Here is a 22,508-nt window from a genome sequence, read left to right as displayed (position 1 = left end):
CTGGCCACAGTTATGGACCAATCTTCAAGAAAATTTTGCATTTAGGATGGGTTCTGGCCAATGAAGACCCCTATTGCAAAGGGTAAAGGTCGGTTAATATTTAAGGAATGAAATGGACCAAATACTTAATTTTTGTCGGTTTTCCTGGTCGCTCCAGAGGTCACAATTATGGTCCGAACATGGCGATATTTTACATGGAAATGAGGATCGGACCAAAGAATAAGCATGCTTGTACTCGTATGTGGGAGTTACACTTACATATTTACAGGTGCTTACGTTCTCAAATTGTATTTAGTAACCCATTACCACACTGGGGGGCGAAAATATAGCACTGATCGCTTTTAATATTCATTGAGGTTCCCCTATAACTTTCGGTGATGATCAGACTATAATTATGTGATGAAGTGGACCGAATACTTAATTTGTTGTGTTTTTTGGAAACGTTCACAACACAAACACGGTGTAGGGAATCTGAACGAGTAATTAGAAGAGCTGAACTGAATATTTGTAATATTCGGAAAATATGCCAGTGTAATATATAGAATGCCAGAATATATATAATTGACTTCTAATCGAGCAAGAGGGTGCAAACATCACGAATTATTGCCCAGGCTCGGAATAAACATCCGCCGAAAGTTAGAGTTCCGTAGTAGTTGTGTAGGGTATCGTATGATCGGTCCCGTCCGACTATACTGCTCCGCTCACTGGTTTAGATTTTAGATTATCAGGGGGTAGAGAGTCTCCCTACGAAAAATATTAATATTGGTTCCTATTAAGGAGTAGCCCTTATAATTACTTGTCCAGATTACCTACACCGTAGGTTGTATTATGATGTTCGGCTTGTGGCCTATAGATCGACGAATTAAATTTTCGGTCCACTTCAACCCAATTTTTTTATGTGATCATCACCGAAAATTATACGTATTGTTCTTGACCATATCTGGAACCTCTTGGATAATTTTAAAGCGATCAGCATAATATTTCTGCCCTCTAATGTTAATGGGTTACTAAATAATATCTGAATACGTAAGCACCTAAAATTTGAATATAATGTCAACTTCTCGGGTCTATGTCTTTCAGGAGTAAATATATATGCCATAGAATACAATTTTTGTCATTTTTCACACAAAAGTAAGAGTCCATTTGACCCGCTAAATATCGACCGATCATTATTAATGGTCCATTTCATTCCCTAAATATTAACGGGTCAGTACCAAAATCAGTAGGGGTGTCTTTGGCCAGAACCCATCCCATATACAAACTTTCGTTACGATCGGTCCTTAACTGTGCCCTGTATCGTGTTTACAAATTATAATGGACAAACGGACATACATATATAGACTCAGCTAGTCGAGATATGACGATAGGTATACCAACAGTTGGTCTAGGACAAATATTTCGTGGCGTTACAAACTCTTGGGACCATACAAAGCTACAATACCCTGACAATATAGTTGTATATTATATTTATGCAAATAGGTCCATGTTTTGACATAGCCCCCATTTAATGAAAGTGCTCAATACTGGTGGGGACAATTTTCTATATAGGTCTATGTTTTGAAATAGCCCCAATAAATAGGCCCCGCCCCATTTTCGATATTAACACATTTTTAACCAAATTTTCCCCATCGATAGTGGCAAACCAGGCATCTCGTGAATGAAAACATTTTTCTAGAATTATTCAATATATGTTAATGTTTTAAAATACCCTCTATAAAAATGTCCCGTCTATCTTTCGTTGTGTCCTTCAAAATATTTATACACAGATTTTGGGTGTATCTGTAATACCCTTACTTCAAATTATCAAAATATGAAACCTTGTAAGATTTCTAATCCTATTTTTTTTTTTGTATATTTCTTTTGTTTTTCTTTATTTAATTTTTTCTTATTTTTGTATTTATTTTTGGTTATAATTTCTAGGCATAGATAATATCATCGTTCATAAGTTCACAAATTTAGTTCATCTTAAATTTAAAAAGTCTACTTAAAATATATAAATATCAATACATATAAGTAGGTATATAGGGTTAAGTTTTATATACATTTTCGTAAGATGTTGTGTATATAGTTTAATATCATTATTTATAATAACTGACTAGAAATTGTTCTTGTTGTTTTTGGCAATCTAAAAGATAAATTGACATTTATATTGCTTTCGAAATTTAATTTAACAACTTTGGTTTTTGGGTTTTTTGGTATTTTTGTTGAGTACAGTATGTGGCACAAATATTATGTTCTAGTTGAAAAAAAAAAAAAAAAAACATTATGGTCTCAGAAGTCAACTCCGGAATTTAAAATGAATGAATTTTTTTATCGTACTCTTTTAAAAGAATTCGATAACTGAGCTGCAATTTTGAATTTCTTTACAAAATCCCCATTTTTTGGATGATGACTTTGGCTGTACTTATTTTTTGAGAATCTACTGTGTACGGTATTGCTGTTAAAAAGTTTTTAAAATCCATATTAGACTCTAAATCTAAATTTAACTGTTACCACCAGCAGGTGGTTCAACACCTGCTCCCTGCAATAGTGCTTGTAATTTTGCTGCTGCTGGGAATGAGGCCAAGTCCAATGGAGCTGCACCGGTGGTACTTTGAATATAGGCTAAAAGTCTATAAATGACAAAAATATATATTAGGACGATTTATTTAGATTTATAAAATATTTCGAATAGTTGTTTACCTTCTCAACTCTTCAATGGCATTCTGCTGCATAAGAATGTAATTCTTGGCCAGCAATAAGGTGGCAATTTTCGATAGCTTTCGTACCGATGGTGAATGAGCATAGGGTATCACAGTGCGTAATTCATCCAAGGCATCGTTTAAATCGTGCATTCGACGGCGTTCTCTGTAAGACAATACATACAAAGAAATAAAATTATTGGAGAATAAATAAAAATATTGCACTCCACCCTATGGTCGAGGTTTTAATTGTTAATTTCAAATTATTTTTCCTTACCTTGCATTGATATTCAAACGCACCGACTTGCCCTGCCGATTTTTCTGCTTGCCACCGCCAGTACTGGACGAACTGCCACCATCTGATTCTGAATGGCCACTACCACCACTGCCTCCTCGAACCCGAACACTATTGTTATTGCCCGCTGTTGATGGTAGCAACGAACTAATTGAACTACCACTGGTGGATGGTGGTGCCAACATTAAATTATTATTTGCACTTTTATCCATGACCATAAGACCAGAATCTGCTTTATTTTCATCACCTGGTGGCATACCACTACCACCACTTTGTATCATACCCAATCCCTGTGCATAAAATCCACCCAGACCCACAGAGCCGAGAGGTGTACGACGTCCTGGAACACTTTGTGGTGGACTGGCTGTGGGTCCAGGATGTGCCGATGGATGTGCTGCCATCATGTTGGGGGTTGGTGGTATTGGTGGGTGACCGGGCAGTGCAAAGCCGAAGGGTAAATTTGGATGATCCATTGTGATAGGGGTTTTTTTTCGGATGGAGAGAGCTGTAAAGAATAAAATAAGGTTTAATATTATTAATGATACGAATTGGGCAGTACTAAATAAATATGTATATAGTTTTAAAATAATTGAAACAAGTCTGTCGTGGACGACAATGTAGGAAAATAAGCCAATATGAAGTTTTTGTTTTAGTAGTAATTCTAAATATTCGCCCATTTTGGCCGGAATTTTTACTCTGTAATCTGGTTACTGCATATAAATTGAACAGGCTAGGATATTAGTGTACATTACAAAATTTTATTCAATGGCGGATATGTTTTCTGCAGAAGGGTATTGACCTGATAAGATAAGACAGTATATCGAGGGGGAGTGGTTGACCGGATAAGGGAATATAGATATTCCTACTAAAAATTCCAATTTTGGTCCCCTTTCCAACATTCCAACTTTTGGGATTTTGGGGAGTTTTGGTACGTGGGCCGAAATATTTTAAGCAAGTTTTTTCTCTTTCGAGTTGTGCTTAATGATTGAAATTTTGCAATGAAAAGGAATGGCAGGAGATGAACCTACGCACCCACCATTATACGACGCGTCTCGCCATTGTGGCTTTACAACGGTCGTAGGTTGATAACATATATTTATGTCGCAGTTGATGGGAATTTCCATCTGCAAATTAAATTCAAATTTGTCACGGTTCGACATTTGTCTTCACTCTAGAAAAAGTCCTTCTCGAAGCAGATTTTTATTGTAGCGATGGATAATTAATCCACACACCTACATATCGGAAGTGTGTTGATGGCTCAGAACCCAACGTTACCCAGGGGACCTATGTTCGTACCCTAGCTTTGCTCAGTTTAAATAATTTGTATTTATTTAATTTCGCCAATAAGGGTCATACTCCCTTGAATGATTTTTAGATCAGTTTTTTCTCTTCCGAGCCGAGCTTAATGATCGAAGTTTTGCAATGTCGTTATAAGGATTTTAATGTATGGCCGATTGTATAATTTCTTACCACCTAGAACCCAAATATTTATACCCTACACAACTATGTTGTCAGGATATTGTAGCTTTATGTGGCCCCAACAGTGTGTAAAGCCGCGAAATATTAGTCCTAGATCCACCTTTAAGTATACCGGTAATATTTCGACTAGCTGAGTCGATCTGGACATGCGTGTCCATCTGCCCATTATAATTTATAGACACGATAAAGGCCACAGTTATGGACCAATCGTCACGAAATTTTGCATGTAGGAAGGGATCTTTCCAAGAAATGACCCTATTGTCTTTTAGGGGTTGAAATAGACCAACATCTTCATTTTTGTCGGTTTTTCTTGTCGCTGTAGAGTTCACAATTATGACCTGAACATCACGAAATTTTACAAGCATGACTATTTTGATGAAGATCGGTCAATATTTAGCGAGCCAAATAGAACCAGACTTTGTGTGAAAAATGGCAAAAATTGTATTCTGTGGTGAATATATTTGCTCCTGAAGGACATAGACCCAAGAACTTGTATGTACTAGTATGTGGAAGTAAAACCAAATGTGTAAAATGAAACCAGTTAAGAAAGTATTTGGCCCACTATATGATACCCTTCAACACTTTGATTATATTGTACATATGTGTCCCAACAGACGTCGTCTTTTCGAAGGAACATTGACATGAAATTGAACGAACGTCAATATGTGATCTTAAACTATATGTAATCCGACTAACATTAATCCTTACACATTCTGCAACCGACTAACATCAATCCCTACACATTCTGCAACCTATTCTAAATATTGTAAATCGATATAAAGCCAACTTGACACACGCTATTCGGTATGCTGCACTGTTTAAAATGTAATCTCTATCACGCACCAATTGATCATTTGGTGTACAATCTACATGAATAGGTCGAAATTATATATGGAAGCTATGCTATACTTTAACCTGAACCGATTTCCAGGAAACTAGCCAGAGATTAATTTAAATGAATTTTATTAGTTTGTGTCAATTGGCCTAGCTATGGGTCTTTAGTGGACCATATACTTAAAATCAGACGAACGTATATGGGGGAGCTATATGTAAATCTGAACCGATTTCAAAACATTGTTCAAAATTTTATGCTAATAGTTAAGAGCTAACATTAATATCGGACAAAAATATATATATATATATATATATATATATATCTAAATCTGAATCGATTTTCACGAAATTCAGCACACAGCATTCTCGACTTATTTCTGTGCGATGTACCAAAATTCGAGCAAATCGAAAGACATATAGAGACTTTGGTGCACCATTTACATTAAATCGGACAAAAATATATATGGAAGCTATATCTATATCTGAACCGATTTGCACAAAACTTGGCACACATCATTCTGGACCTAATTCAGTATCACAAATTTCATGCAAATCGAAAGATATATATGGACATTTACATTAAATCGGACATATATATATATATGTATATATATGTCTGACCCGATTTTCTCGAAACTTGACACCCGTCATTCAGGACTCAATTCAGTACACTATGCAAAACTTCGTGCAAATCGAAAAATATATAGGGTGTTTTAAACATGCATAAATCAACTGAGAAAAGTGATTCTATGTATATACTCAAAACGAACCATGGGTCTATCTCGTTTCTTTATGCCTGTTACCAACATATGCACAATGATATAATACTCTGTACCACATAATACTTTGACTCCGTTGACCTGTGATCGGTCATAAGAGTACAAATATCGCGAAATATTGCCCTGTCTCAGAATATAGATTCGCAGAAACGTATATCTCAGTGGAAGTTGTGTAGGGTACCAAACGGTCAGGCCCGCCCGAATATACTGCTCCGCTCACTGGTTTAATGTGTCATATGTTCCATTCCCCTTAAGGTCTATTTTTATGTATTTTCAAGAAACAATTTTGATTCCATTAAATTTTTTTTCAAAGGATTTTATTTTCTGAAATAAAATCTCTTGCCTTTAATTCTCTCAAAACTATAACCAATTATATCGCATATGTTATAAAAATTCTGCCAAAACTATTTTTAAATGGCAAAACAATAACATCATACCCTTGATTTTTAACGAACAATACAAAAAATAATGCTGGTTATAATTGATTGTTTTTGGAAAATTTATTCCAATTGGAACACTTGTTTGTTATAGAAATTCAATAGTAGCATCCCCTGTTCCCAAAATTCATGCCATTCAGGCTAAACATCTGTTGTGATTTTAATTTTGTTGTTTTGTTTTGAAAATATCCATTCGAAAAATTGTGAGAATGTTGGCATGTGTGCGTAACGAATGTTTTTTGTTTTGTTTTGGGTGGTAATTGCAACCCCTATTCTAAGGGTTTTCAGGGTTGTATAAAATCGCAGCACGTTAGTTGGAGAACTGAAGATAAGAGACCTCTAGCGGAGAGTAGTTAGAAATTACATGACATGTGTGTTGTCGTTGATATTTGTATAGATGGCGTTAGTAAAATAAATGTCATTAGTCTCGCATTTAAGGGATGCTGCCACCTCCGATTGGGGGTATGATGTAAACAATTTCAGTGATTTTGGTATTGTGGAAAAAATATGAATTTATTTTAAACAAATATGAAATTATAAATTCATTATTTTTGTTATTTACTTACAGTTTTGAATAGGGTTCCGATGGGTATATGTAGGTTTATATTTTTCTTCTAGAAAATATTCACTTTTTATGTTTAATTATTTATTTTCGTTTATGTGGTTATTTTTATTGAAAAAATATTTTTGTTTAGCGAATTGTTTGCCTACCACAAAAACCACAATTATTTTTATTTACATATCACTTAAACACACACACACACACACATTTGTCCCCTCTGGTCCAGTGTAATATTAATTGTAATATTTTTTTCCTCACACTTTCAATTGTTGGTGTTGCTTTATATCACTTTGGGAAAGTTACAAACTTTTCTATTTCGTGTTTCTTCATTGATTTTATTTTATTTTACTACACACAGAATACCATTTAATACCGGCGCCATTTATTGTCATTAATCGAGTGATGATGCTGATGGTGTGACGAATACGACGACGTGAGCAAACATTTCACCCAGCAGCCTGTGCTGTAATTTTTTTTTTGGTGGACGGAAATTTTAGCAAACTTCGATAGTGCCGTATGTGTGTGTATGTAATCACGATGAATTGCCTGATTTTGACAGCGTATTTAGCACTTTTATTCGCAATGAGATGAGAGTCAGCCACTGTAGTTGACCGGACCGTTGTCACAATGCACGACAATGTCAACAACAGCAGCCCGCAAAAAATCTCCGAAGAATAAGACCGCAAACAAAAACACAAAACGGCCAACCGAGAACCAGCCAAATCAAACGAACAATAATTCTCACCAATACTCACACCTCGGTGGCACACCAATACAAAAATACAATACTACAACAACTAACTACCACACAGCCATATAGCAACGATTGTGTACACAACAAATGGCATGCAAACACTTATACAAATTCAAACACACACAAACACAGACACATTCAAGCAGACACGTGTATGTATGCATGTAATAAAGCCACCACTATAACAACCACTGAATTGTGGTATCCTGAATCCTGATTTGTATTATTGTTATTTTCGTCGTTGTTGTTGTTGTTACAAATGCTCTTGTTTTCTATCCTACCACACTTTTCATCTTTATCACCATCATCGTCATCATCCACATCGCCATTAACATGCACAACCACAAACACATTTTCACACATAAATGTTTTATCTTTTTAATATTTTTATGTGGCAAAGTTTATTTGTTTCAATTTCATTGTGTGTTTTTTCAGCTTCTTTTTCTATTGTGGTTAAAGATTCTGGTGTGTCTGTGTGCCAGTATTGGTGCCAGAATGTAAAGTGTTTAATACTTAACCCTTAAACCACCGGAATTAAAATCCAATGATTCTCTTTCAGAGAAACTAAATGGTTTAACCATCTAGTGGGCGGAGCATGTTACACGATACCCTACACAACTTCCACGCTAACTTTCGTGTTATTTGCATCTTGCCGGATAAAGTCATATTTTCCGAATATTACTAATATTCAGTACATACCTTCTGTGATGTTCGGCTTATAATTGTGGCCTATAGATCGACTCGAAATAAACACAAAAAATTTAGTTTTCGGTCCAATTCATCCCAAAATGTTTATCTGATCATCACCGAAAATTATAGTCGTTGTTCTTGACAATAACTGGAACTTCATGGACATTTTCAAAGCGATCAGCGCTATATTTCCGCCCTCTAGTGTGGTAATGGGTTACTAAATAAAACCTGAATAGGTTACCACCTGTAAATATTTAAGTGTAACTCCCACATCCGAGTACATGCGACAATATAATTGGTATCGATTTAAAGGCTAACCACTTCTCTTGGATATACCATCAATATCAACTTACCCCTGAAGGACATAGACCCAATAAGTCCTTCAGGGGTAAGTATATACGCTGTAGAATACAAATTTTGTCATTTTTCACACAAAAGTCTGGGTCCATTTGACCCGCTAAATATTGACCGATCTTCATCAAAACAGGTACGCTTATGCTTTGGACGGATCCCCTTCTCCATGTAAAAATTCTTGATGTTTGGGCCATAACTGAGGCCTCAGGAGCAGAAAATCAGACAAAAAACAAAGTTTTTGGTCCATTTCATTCCCTAAATATTATCCGATCTTTACCAAAAACAATAGGGGTCTTCATTGGCCTGAACCCATTCTACGTGCAAAATTTCGTGAAGATTGGCAAATAACTGTGGCCTGTATCGTGTTTACAAATTATAAAGAACAGACGGACGGACACACATGTCTAGATCGATTCAGTCGAGATATGACGATCGGTATACTTGAAGGTGGGTCTAGGATCAATATTTCGCGGCGTTACAAACTCTTGGGGCTGCACAAAGCTATAATACCCTGACAACATAGCTGAGTAGGGTATAAATATCGCTCAGTGCGGCTGGGTCAAACTTTTTATAACCTTCATCATGGAGTCGACATTTCAATTTTGTATATTTTTGGTGGGAAGATTTTACACCCAATATGAAAGGAATTACAACCAATTCGGGTATAAAAAGAATCATAATCCCCAATATACCCTTATATTGAGGCCATTGTGAGAAGTATACCGATATTTTTAGGATTATAGCAGGAAAGACAGTCAATTCTGACCATACTTCCCAAATTTTCAAAATATGGCAAGTACTGTCATATGAGGGATACCAATAAATTTTGGTAGGGAGATTTAATACCCAATGCAAATATAAAATACCAAACTACAGCCAATTCGGTTGAAAACGAGCCCATACCCCCAAAGTAATACCGAAAATTGTGGGTTGCCGTTCTTAAAGGGGACATCACAAAAAAATTATCAATATTGAACATTTTCAATAGAAAGATCTTATAACCAATGCGAACCACAAAAGCCAAATTAAAGCCCATTCGATTGAAAAACATGCCCAAAATCCCAAAAATACCGAATATTTGGGGGTACCGTTATATGGGGACTATATGAAAACGTGGACCAATATATATCCGATATGTACAACTTCGAAGCTCTATCTTAAATGTTGAAATCTATATCGTGGTTTCAACGGAAATGCATAACTCGAAATTGAATTTTATTCATATCGAGAATATGAATATGCCCGCTACTTCGGTAACGAATGTGAGAATTATTTAAAAATGCCTAAATATTTTACTTTTATACCCTTCACCACACTGTGGTGCAGGGTATTATGTCTTTGTTCATATGTTTGTAACAGGCAAAAGGAAACGAGATAGAGAGAATATGCGTTAAATCACTTGCTGAGTTGATTTATGCATGTCCGTAAGTCCGTCCGCCTGTCTGTGTTATGATATGATTTGGATGAAATTTGGCACAAGTTACTTGTTTGCCCCCTATTGAAATTGGGAAAAATCGGTTCAGATTTAGATACAGCTCCCATATATAATTTCGTCCGATTTTATGTAATTGGTGCGCTAAAGCTCCTACATTTATACCCTTCACCACATAGTGGTACAGGGTATTATGTCTTTGTGCATATGTTTGTAAGAGGCAAAAGGAAATGAGATAGAATATGTATAGAATCACTTTCTGAGTCGATTTATGCATGTCTGTCCGTCCGGCTGTCCGTCTGTAGATGTTAAATTGTAAACAAAGTACAGATCGCATTTATGGTCCGATTTGGATGAAATTTGGCACAAGTCACTTATTTGGCCCAAGGACGAACACTATTGAAATTGGGAAAAATCGGTTAAGATTTATATATAGCTCTCATATATTTTTGTGATCCGATTTGGATGAAATTTGGCGCAAGTCACCTATTTGGCCCAAGGACTAACCCTATTGAAATTGGGAAAAATCGGTTCAGATTTAGATATAGCTCCCATATATATTTTCGTCCGATTTAAGGTAAATGGGGCACCAAGTCCCTCTATATCTCTCGATTTGCACGAAATTTTACACAAAGTACTGAATTAGGTCTAGAATGATGTGTGCCAAGTTTCTAGAAAAACGGGTCAGACTTAGATATAGCTCCCATATGTATTTTCGTCCGATTGTAAATTGTGCACTAAAGCCTCAAACTTAGGCCGATTGGCACACAATTTTGTACAATTTACTGATGTTAGTATACCTTTACGTTTGTCAAATTTTGTTGAAATTGATTCAGATTTACATATAGCTCCTATATATACTTTCGTCCGATTTTAAGTGAATGGTGTAGTAAAGACCCATAGCTAGGCCGATTGGCAAAAGGTAATTAAATTATTATAAATAATTCTCTGGCAAGTTTCCTTGAAATCGGTTCAAATTTATATATAGCAAGCTTCCATATATAATTTGGACCTATTCATGTAGATTGTAAACCAAATAATCAATGGGTGCCTGATTGATATTACATTTTAACCAGTGCAGCATACAAAATAGCGTGTATCAAGTTTACTTTAAATCGATTTTCAAAATATGGCATATGTGGCAGAATGTCATGTGTAGGGATTGATGTTAGTCGGTAAACATATCTGTATATAAAGATAACATATTTAAATTCGTTCAATTTCAAGTCAATGTTCTTTCGAAAAGGTGAGGTCTGTTAAGATACATAAAGTCGGCCAAGTCCTACTTTACTACTTTCCTTACTGGTCTTATATGGCAATTGTAATATGGAACCATATCCGCATTCTTACATAAATAGGTTTAATATCAGATTTAAGATCTGGAACCATATCTGAAAATGTTCATCCTGCAAATTTTGTCACTTTTTAATGAAAAGGTTTGATCCATTTGGCGATATTGTCCGATCATCATCAATATATCAATTGTTTTTTTTTTCTAGACTATATCCCATTCTCCGTGTGCAATTTCGCCACGTTACGATCATTAATTGTGGCCATTAGAGTGATTAGACTTAAGTAATGTCTAGTCCATTTATGCCTTAAATATCATCCGATTCCCCCAGACAACTAGAGATGTCGTTTTCACTATCAAAATCTCCACACACTGTCCTTCCGTAGTAAATTAATACTCGAATTTATTTTCATTTTTCACGTAAATTTTTTGGTCCGATTACAATCCACAGATCCCTTCTCCCTGTAAAGAGAAAGAGAAAACACGACCTAAATAGATTTTTGTCTTGGGCCAGAACTGAACCTAAAATTTGCATTTTGCATGAGTCTCGTCGAAATATTGGTTTTAGACCCAATGATTCTTTGGACTATATCGATTTCAGGCAATTTGGAGTAGAAAATATCCGTCAAGCTGCTTACATAAAGATATTGGTGAATTCTTTGTGGCCTAACCTTGACAAACCTTGGTATTTCTATAAAGATCGGTTAATATTAGGTTGGGGAAAAATAAATCCATTATTTTTATATGAAGTATATGACATTATTTAACATGCTTCGGAATTATGGTATTCACGCAATATTGCTCTACTGCCTGAGCGACTGCGGCCGTGTGAATACCATTCAGAACTGCTTGATAAGCTTCTTGATCTAGGGGTTTACGCTTGTACATTTGGACCCCTCTCTCTAGATAATGAAGATCTTCCCTGACGTGTGGGGCGTCCTATCCATAAGACTATGGCAAGGATGTTCCCGATGATAGCACCCAAGCAAATACTGCATCGACAACATGTAATTGTGACGATGGACGGGTAAGATCTTCGTCTCCTCATGAAGATGGTCCACAGGAGTCATGAGGAGATCTGGATATTCTTCCACTGCGTATCACTAACATTCGCGAACCACACTGGCGCCGCATAGCTTACCACTGACCGGCCTATTGCTTTATAAGAAGTCAACAAGGTTTTATGTCATTAATAATGGGACCCGACGCCATGATCTTACAATCATCCGCATACATTACGATCTCTATGCCGTTCGGTGGTTATGGAATATCAGAAAGGTAGAGGTTAAACAGTTCCGGAGATATCACCCCTCCTTGGGGAACTCCCTGTTTCACTCTACGGGGATTAGACTTTCTGTTTCTGAATTCCACATACGATAACTCGCGCACCTCTTCGAGTCTGTCACAGTTACGTCGTTAAATGTAACAGCCGTACTGTCATCCTTCTTTCCAGGATTCGAGAATGACTTGAATGGGAGCTACATCTATATCTGAACCGGTTTTCACGAAACGTAAAACACATCATTCTCTAAATGAGCATTTGCCTCGAAGCCAAATCCATCGATGGTAGAAGAACGTCAACACGCATGATTTGTCACCTGGATAATCTTGTGAAAACTGTTTAAAGCAACGTGAAAGCATGTGAAGCATTTTTTGAATCCGATTTTTTTATTACAAATAATATTTTATTGTTCTCCCCGTAATATAAATAGCTACCCCCGTCAACATCAACATCCCAACATTTGTTACATTATTTTCATTCAATTATATACGGCATCCCTGGCCTCGTTAAAAACACAACAACGCCAAATAGTGAGAGTTAACAATGTTTTCCGCAAAGTGTGTTGTTGTTGTTTTTTAATCGACTGAGCGACTCTTTACAGTTCTCGTTAGGGGATGTTGTTTTGCTTGGCTGATTCATCCATTCATCCATTTGCAACGTGTGGCATGGGTGGTGGCACAAACAGAAACCTTCAAACTATGAAATCGAAATACGAGAATAAATCTCTGATAAACTTTTGGTAATGATTCAACGTTTTTATTGTTTTCATATCGTCACATGGTTAATCAGGAGAAAAAATATTAAAAACGAAAAACAACAACTGCCACATCGACACTCGTATAACGACAATCGACAATGTCATTGTATTTGGGCTGATGTTGTTATTGTAGATTTGAAGTCGGATTCTGTTCTGTTAATGTCCTTTGTAGTCTGGCATAGAATTATGGAACTGTTTTGTTATTTGAGATTTTTTTCGTTTCATCTACGCTCCCTCCTTGGTTTTCATACAGCATTTGTTACGTTGGAACAATGCCACAAATGGCACATGCCATCCCAACAGCAAAAAACATTCCCTACGGCAGAAGTAGCAAATGTGTGAAGATAGTTGTTGGGTGATATGATTTTTTTTCTCTTTGTGGAGGGGAACAGCTGAAAAATAACCGGTTCTCTTAGGAGATTAATATACCATAATATCAAGGTATTATTATTTTGTCTATGAACTAAATTGTGGTTATTCAGAGGCGTGGATTTTCTATAGAATATTTTTTCGAAGGCTATCAGAGGCGTGGATTTTCTATAGAATATTTTTCCAAAGGCTATCAGAGGCGTGTATTTTTTAAAGAATATTTGTTCTAAGACCATCCAAGGCGTGGATTTTTTAAAGAATACTTTTTCCAAAGACCATCCAAGGCGTGGATTTTTTAAAGAATATTTTTTCCAACGACCATCTAAGGCGTGGATTTTTTAAAGAATATTTTTTCCAAAGACCATCCAATGCGTGGATTTTTTAAAAAATATTTTTTCCAAAGACCATCCAAGGCGTGGATTTTTTAAAGAATATTTTTTTTTCCAAAGACCATCCAAGGCGTGGATTTTTTAAAGAATATTTTTTCCAAAGACCATCCAAGGGGTGGATTTTTTAAAGAATATTTTTTCCAAAGACCATCCAAGGCGTGGATTTTTTAAAGAATATTTTTTCCAAAGACCATCCAAGGCGTGTATATCACAGTTCTAGAACAATGTATGCTATATTTATTTTAACAATAAATACTATTTTTAACTTTTGAATTTAACGATTTAAAAAAGGCTCAAGATTACACAAACCAAGTCCCACATTCATTAATAATAAATGATGTGTAAAAATTATCGCTCATTTTTATGCCATTACTGCGCGCACACACACACACGTCTACATATTTAAATGATGTGAAAATAGAAAAAAATGAATGTTCACTATGTATATGGCGCCAAATACTATACAATATATTCTCAAGCGATAAGGCTTCTAAAAAATTGCAACTTTTCTCTTGAATTTCAGTTTTCCTCCCATTCAAAGTGCTGACAATTGGCAAGCCGATGATGTTCGATGCCAAAGCATTAAACGCACGAGTCATATCGTCATATCGCCATAGAAATGGTCATGCTTCATTGGTCATTACAATCAGATTTAATGAAATTCAAGCAAGAGGACGTGTGGCAGCAGAGATGTTAAATACCAAAGTGTGTGGTAAAAAACAAACTACACTAAAGACGAGAAAATAAATGAAAATAGTAGAAAAAAACGAAAAGCGGAACTAAGAAGGTATGTGTATTATTTAATTATAGATTACAGATGCATTTAAAATAAATTCTCAGTCGTTAAAATATTTATACCCTTCACCACACTGTGGGACAGGGTATAATGTATTTGTGCATATGTTTGTAACAGGCAAAAATAATCGAGATAGACCCATGGTTCCTTTAGAGAATATGCATAGAATCACTTTCTGAGTCGATGTATGCATGTCCGTCCGTCGGTCTGTCTGTCCATGTTAAATTGTAAACAAAGTACAAGTCGCATTTTTGATTTGAATTGGATGAAATTTGGCACAGCTCATTTATTTGCCCCAAGGACGAACCCTATTGAAATTGGGGAATATCGGTTCAGATTTAGATATAGCTACCATATATATTTGCATCCGATTTAAGGTAATTGGTGCACCAAAGACCCTATATATCTTTCGATTTGCACGAAATTTAGCGCAGCGTACTGAATTGTGTCTATAATAATGTGTGCAAGTTTCATGAAAATCGGTTCAGATTTAGATATAGCTCCCACAGCAACGTACACAGGATTTCATTTCGGGAGGGGCTCGGTAGTACAAAATGAAAACCAGTAAGGAAAGTTCAAAAGTCGGACGGGGCTGACTATATGATACCCTTCACCACTATGGGTACATGTAAGACATGTTTATATCTACAATATCCTGTAGATAAAGAAATTTCGCATACATCAGTCGGGACCTAATTCAGTACTCTGTGCAAAATTTTGTCTCAATCGAATAAATATTGGCAGTATGGAGCTTCATTTACGTAAAATGGGACGACACTATATATAGCAGCTATATCTAAATCTGAACCGATTCCAACAAAATTTCACATACATCAGTCGGGACCTAATTCAGTACTCTGTGCAAAATTTTGCATTAGTCGGACCACTATTGGAAGTTTGGTGCACTATTTACATTAATTCGGACGAAACTAAAAATCGGAGCTATATATAAATCTGAACCGATTTCAACAAAACTTGGCATATAACTATCTAGACCTAATTCAATACTCTGTGCAAAATTTTGTCTCAATCGGATCACTATTGGGAGTTTGGTACTTCAATAAGTTAAAATCGGGCGAAAATTATGTGGGTGTTATATCTAAATCTGAACCGATTTTTTCCAATTTGCCAAAATTCATCCAAATCGGATCATAAATGGGACCTGTACTTTGTTAAAAAATACATGGACGGACAGACGGACGGACATTCATAAATCGACTCAGAAAGTGATTCTATGCATATTCTCAAAAGGAACCATGGGTCTATTTCGATTTTTTCCCTGCTATAAACATATGCACAAAGACACAATACCCTGTACCATAGTGAGGTGAAGTGTACAAAAAGGGGGTTACATGTGGACTACCCCTAAAAGGACCGAATATTTATAATTTTTGGGATGGAGGTTTGTTACCATATACGACTACAAAAAACAAAATTACAAAGAATTTGGTTGGAAAACGCGCTCAAGAACCCCAAAATACCGAAAATTGACCCTTATATATATTTATAATTTATAGTGGAGAGATTTGCTACCTAATAAGAACTCGGCGTACTAAATTACAAAATTTCAGAGAATTCAGTTTTAAAAATACCAAAAATATGGGGGTACTCTTATATGGGGACTATCAGAAAAACTGGACCTATATTTATAATTTTTTGTGGAGTAATTTAATACCCAATAAGAACCCAACGTACAAAATTTCAGAGAATTCAGTTATAAAACGAGCTCAAGAACCTCAAAATCCCGAAAATCGGGGGTACCCTTATATGGGGACTAGCCGAAAAAATGAACCTATATTTATAATTTTTAGTAGGGAGATTTGCTACCCAATAAGAACTCAAAGTACCAAATTTCAGCGAATTCGGTCGAAAAATGCGATCAAAACCCCCAAAATACCGAAAATTGGGGGTACCCTTATATGGGGACTATCCGAAAAAATTTACCTATATTTATAATTTTTTGTGGGAAGATTTGCTACCCAATAAGAACTGAAAGTACCAAATTCAGTTAAAAAACGCGCTAAATAACCTCAAAATACCGAAAATTGGGGTGTACCCTTATATGGGAGCTATGGCTTAACGTGGACCGATTTTTTCCAATTTCGTCCTTGGGCCAATTAAGTGACCTGTGCCAAATTTCATCCAAATCGGATCATAAATGCGACCTGTACTTTGTTAACAAAAATACATGGACAGACGGACGGACGGGCAGACGGACATGCATAAATCGATTCAGAAAGTGATTCTATGCATATTCTCAAAAGGAACCATGGGTCTATCTAGATTATTTTTGCATGTTACAAACATATGCACAAAGACATAATACCCTGTACCACACTGTGGTGAAGGGTATAAAAATCGATGTTGCAAACAAACATTTACTGTGAAAAAATTTACTGTGTGCATACGTCCCTGAGCTCCCATATATAGTTTCGCACGATTTTGGGTATAGATCCAATTTCATTTTGTTGGTCCTTTAAAAATGCGACATCTGTTAGGATTCATCTGTTGAATATACCCAAAGTGGTGAAGGGTATCATATAGTCGGCTCCGTCCGACTTTACTACTTTCCTTACTGGATTTTCAATAGATAGGCATGGATTTTTTAAAAAATATACATTTACCCCTGAAGGACATAGACCCGGGAAGTTGATAGTATATCCAAAAAGAGTGGTTGACCATTAAATTGATACCTATTACATTATCGTATGTACTCGGATGTGGGAGTCACACTTAAATATTTACAGGTGCTTACGTATTCATATATAATTTTGCGAAATATTGCCCAAGCTCAGAATGTAGTAACACAGAAAGTTAGATTTTCGTGGAAGTTGTGTAGGGTATCATATGGTCGGCCACGTTCGACTGTACTGCTCCGCTCACTGGTTTAAAAATATTTTTTTCATGGAACTATACAAGGCGAGGATTTTTTGAAGAATATTCTTTCACGGATCCTTACAAGGCGTGCATTTTTTTTTACAAAATATGACAGAACTTTCGTTCCATAAGCCGAGCTTAAGGGGACCCCCCCATTCTCGGGGTCAAAATTGTTGTTGATATAATTCGAATCTACACTAATTAATGAATGTCCCTACAAAATTTCAAGTGAAAATCTCAAGAACTTTTGAAGTTATAGCCGATTTATTGTGTCAGCATCAAGTGACGGCTGAAGGGCTTCTCGAACTTTAAACGCGTTTTTCTCTAAACATTTTTTTTGCGAATGTCGGGCACGATAACTGAAAAACTAATAACCCAATCGATTCCAAGTTTTTACACGTTTCTCTGTGAGTGTATAGCTATCGTATGAACTAGGATAAAGCCAATCGGTGAAAATCTTCCTTATTTTTATACCCTCCACCATAGTATGGAGGGTATATTAGTTTTGTTTTTCCGTTTATAACGCATCGAAATAATCATTTCCGACCCTATAAAGTATATATATTCCTGATCAGCGTAAAATTCTATGACGATCTAAGCATGTCCGTCTGTCTGTCTGTCTGTCTGTTGTAATCACTCTAGCGTCTAAACGAATTGAGATAGAGCGCCAAAATTTTGCATAGTGTCGTCTTTTGTCTGCAGGCAGGTCAAGTTCGAAGATGGGATATATCGGTCCACGTTTAGGCATAGCTCCCATATAAGGGTACCCCCCAATTTTTGGTATTTTAGGGTTCTTGAGCGCGTTTTTCAACCGAATTCGCTGAAATTTGGTATATTGAGTCGCTATTGGGTTCCCAATTTCTCCACAAAAAAATTATTCATATAAGTCCATTTTTTCTGGTAGCCCCCATATAACGGTACCCTCTAATTTTCAGTATTTTGGGGGTTTTGATCGTAGTTTTCAACCGAATTGGCTGTAATTTAGTACTGTGAGTTCTTATTGGGTAGCAAATATCTCCACTAAAAATTATAAACATAGGTCACTTTTTTCTGGTAGTCCCCACATAAGGGTACCCCCAAATGTCGGTATTTTGGGGTTCTTGAGCGAGTTTTTCAAGCGAATTCGCTGAAATTTGGCACATTTGGTTCTTATTGAGTGCCAAACATCTCCACCAAAAATTATAAATATAGGTTCCATTTTTCTGGTAGCCCCCATATAAGAGTACCCCCCAAATGTCGGTATTTTGGGGTTCTTGAGCGCGTTTTTCAACCGAATTCGCTGATATTTGGTACATTTCGTTCTTATTGGGTTCCAAATATCTCCACCAAAAATTATAAATATAGGTCCAATTTTTCTGGTAGCCCCCATATAAGGGTACCCCCAAATGTCGGCATTTTGGGGTTCTTGAGCGCGTTTTTCAACCGAATTCACTGAAATTTGGTACATTTGGTTCTTATTGGGTTCCAAATATCTGCACCAAAAAATATAAATATAGGTCCAATTTTTCTGGTAGCCCCCATATAAGGGTACCCCCAATTTTCGCTATTTTGAGGTTCTTGAGCACGTTTTTCAACCGAATTCGCTGAAATTTTGTCTTTTGTAGTCGTATATAGTAACAAATTTCCCTACAAAAAATTATTAACATGCAGCCCCTTTTTGGGGTAGTCCCCATTTAACCCCCTTTTTTATATTAAAATAGTTATGCAATTTGTTCTGCGTTTTGGATTTGGTTCTAAGACTCTCTTGTAATCATATCACCAGCGGAGGATATTGAGATAAAAAAATAGAACGTTAGGTTCGATAATGGACTATATATGAACTATAACCCGTATTTAGACCTAGCCCCTCTGTGGGAGGTACCAGAAGGAGTGGACCGATATTCCCCATCTTCGAACTTGAACTATGTTTGAAAGAAATAATAAGATGGCCAAAGTTTGGATGAAATCAAAATTTTCTGAAACAAATTTGGTCCAAAGAAACTTGGGGTCTAGAACCATTATAACCGTGTCAAAGTGTATACACCCTCATTATCCATACAGATGTGGGTATAATTGTCCATTAAAAATTTCAGAAATTTGTTTTATTGTTTACATTTTGGCTTACATAACCGGTTTGTGGAAATTTCGATATAGGTCCACTTTTTGGTAATTTCCCTATATTTTCATTTCAAGTACCTGTCAGTATATCTATGGTGGAGGGTATCCAAAGTTCGGCCCGGCCGAACTTAACGCTTTTTCACTTGTTTAACTTGGTTTTTAGTAAAAATTCGGCGATTTTCCAAAAATATTTTTAAAGGTCCACCATTTTGTTAATTTTAGAACGAAGTCAATAATCCTAGTTCATACGAGAGCCAGACATGTACTCTTTCTAACACCGTTGGAATTTTCGGATTCCGATGTTCCAGTGAGGAGTTATCATGCCCGCCATCGAAAATATGGACTTTTCTTTGAACCCAAAAAACAACAAATTATTTTCTTCCTTTTTAAATCTTCAAATATATGTATATGTGCCAAGTTACAAACCTTAGCATTGTTATTCATTTACCAGCCCATTTAAAATCGTAAAAATAAAAAAACGAGAATGGGGGGGGGTTCCCTTAAGTAGGATTTTAATTTTCCGAAAATTTATAACTTTTTATACCCTTCACCACACTGTGGTACAGGGTATTATGTCTTTGTGCATATGTTTGTAATAGGCAAAAGGAAACGAGATAGACACATGGTTCCTTTTGAGAATATGTATAGAATCACTTTTTGAGTCGACTTACGCATGTCCGTCCGTCCATGTATTTTTGTGAATTTATGATCCGATTTGGATGAAATTTGGCATGGGGCACTTATTTGACCCAAGGACGAACCCTATTGAAATTGGGAAAAATGGTGCACCAAAGTACCTTAATATCTATCGATTTGCACGAAATTTGGCACAGCGTAATGAATTAGGTCTAGAATGATGTGCGTTAAGTTTCGGGAAAATCGGTTCAGATTTAGATATAGTTCACATATATATTTTGGTCCGAATTTTGGTAAATGGTGCACCAAAGCCCCAATATATCTTTCGATGTGCACGAAATTTGGTATAGGGTACTGAATTAAGAGAAGAATGATGTGTGCTAATTTTCGAGAAAATCGGTTCAAATTTAGATATAGCTCCCATATATATTTTTGTCCGATTTTAGGTATATAGTGCACCAAAGTCCCTACATATATATTTCGATTGGAAATTTTGCATAGCCGACTGAAATAAGTCTAGAACGATGTGTGCTAAGATTCGTGAAAGACGATTCAGAATTAGATATAGTTCCGTATATATTTTCGTCCGAATTAATGTAAATTGTGCACCAAAGTCCCTATATATCCTCCGATATGCACAAAATTTGCCATAGCGTACTGACTTGAGCCTAGAATGTTTCTTTTCAGATTTCGATATTGCTCCCAGTCCTATACATATATATTCATCCGATTTAACATAAATGGTGTATCAAACTCCCAATGTTTGTCCGATTGACACGAAATTTTTCACAACGTATCAAATTGAGACTTGAATGCCGTTTTTGCGTTTTGTTGAATTTGGTGCAGATGCAGTCATAGCTTCCATATGTATTTCGAACCGGTATCTGATAATGATTACATTTTTAACATTGCGGCGAACCGAATAGAGGATATCAATTTTGCTATAAATCGTTTTCCATAAATTTGTCCCATGGTACATAGATTACTTTAAATCTGCCCGAATGAAATTAAATTTATCATAGGTTGCAGAAAGGCATGAGCATTGTTCCTTAGAGGGAACATTGACATGCAATTGTATGGATACATATGTACAATATACCCAAAGTGGTGTAGGGTATCATATAGTCGGCCCAGTCCGACTTTACTGCTTTCCTTGCTGGTTTAAATATATTTTTTATATTTTTTCAAATTTAACTGAACTAGAACATATAATTTGTTTCTTTATATAACATTTCTTATAATTAATACTCTTATGCCTACTCATTCTTTTGGCATTATATTCATTGCAATGCCAAAATCGAAGAATTGTAAATTAAAGAGAAGCGGAAACAAAGATTTGTGAACGCACGAACGCACACACTCACACTTCTTTGAGGTAATCTTGGCAAATTTTATGATATACCACCCTTCTCCACTTACCAGGCCTAAATATCAAATTCAATCTGACATTGAATGCCTGAAATAATATCTGACAATTCTTTAGGGAATAACTGTGTGACCTTTATCAGACCAGCACACACACACACGCACAGATGCACACATTTACCGTTGAATAATTACAGTCATAGCCGGTAATAAATAAGAACTGATTTCGACTGTTGTAATAATAGCTGATGAGGACGATGATAATATTGTTGTTGTGAATTCATAATTCATTCGGCAATCATTCTTGCCTAACGCCACAGCCAGTACTGCCACCACCACCACCCCATAATCC

At 36.1% G+C, this 22,508-nt stretch overlaps 1 protein-coding gene across 1 annotated transcript; it reads right to left on the bottom strand.

Moving 5' to 3' along the window:
* Positions 1-2,472: 2,472 nt before the first annotated feature.
* LOC133333786 (class E basic helix-loop-helix protein 22) lies at positions 2,473-3,460 on the bottom strand. The gene is made up of 3 exons (XM_061542076.1): positions 2,959-3,460; positions 2,683-2,847; positions 2,473-2,612 (listed from the first exon to the last, which is right to left on the bottom strand). Exons 1-3 carry the CDS (start codon positions 3,447-3,449, stop codon positions 2,483-2,485), a joined length of 786 nt encoding a protein of 261 aa, XP_061398060.1. The 5' UTR covers positions 3,450-3,460; the 3' UTR covers positions 2,473-2,482.
* Between the last annotated feature and the right edge of the window lie 19,048 nt (positions 3,461-22,508).

Source organism: Musca vetustissima, unplaced genomic scaffold, assembly GCF_032173495.1.
Source record: "Musca vetustissima isolate MV318-11 ecotype Yass unplaced genomic scaffold, APGP_CSIRO_Mvet_v1 utg8675, whole genome shotgun sequence".
Classification (NCBI taxonomy): Eukaryota; Metazoa; Arthropoda; class Insecta; order Diptera; family Muscidae; genus Musca; species Musca vetustissima.
The sequence above is the reverse complement of the archived record's forward strand: the minus strand, read 5'-3'. Positions and strand labels throughout refer to the sequence as shown.

Coding starts and splice junctions, on each gene's coding strand:
- LOC133333786 (XM_061542076.1), bottom strand. CDS start 3,449: ATGGATCATCCAAATTTACCCTTCGGCTTTGCACTGCCCGGTCACCCA. Junction 2,848..2,958: donor CGTTTGAATATCAATGCAAG/GTAAGGAAAAAT, acceptor ATTGTCTTACAG/AGAACGCCGTCGAATGCACG. Junction 2,613..2,682: donor GCCATTGAAGAGTTGAGAAG/GTAAACAACTAT, acceptor TGTCATTTATAG/ACTTTTAGCCTATATTCAAA.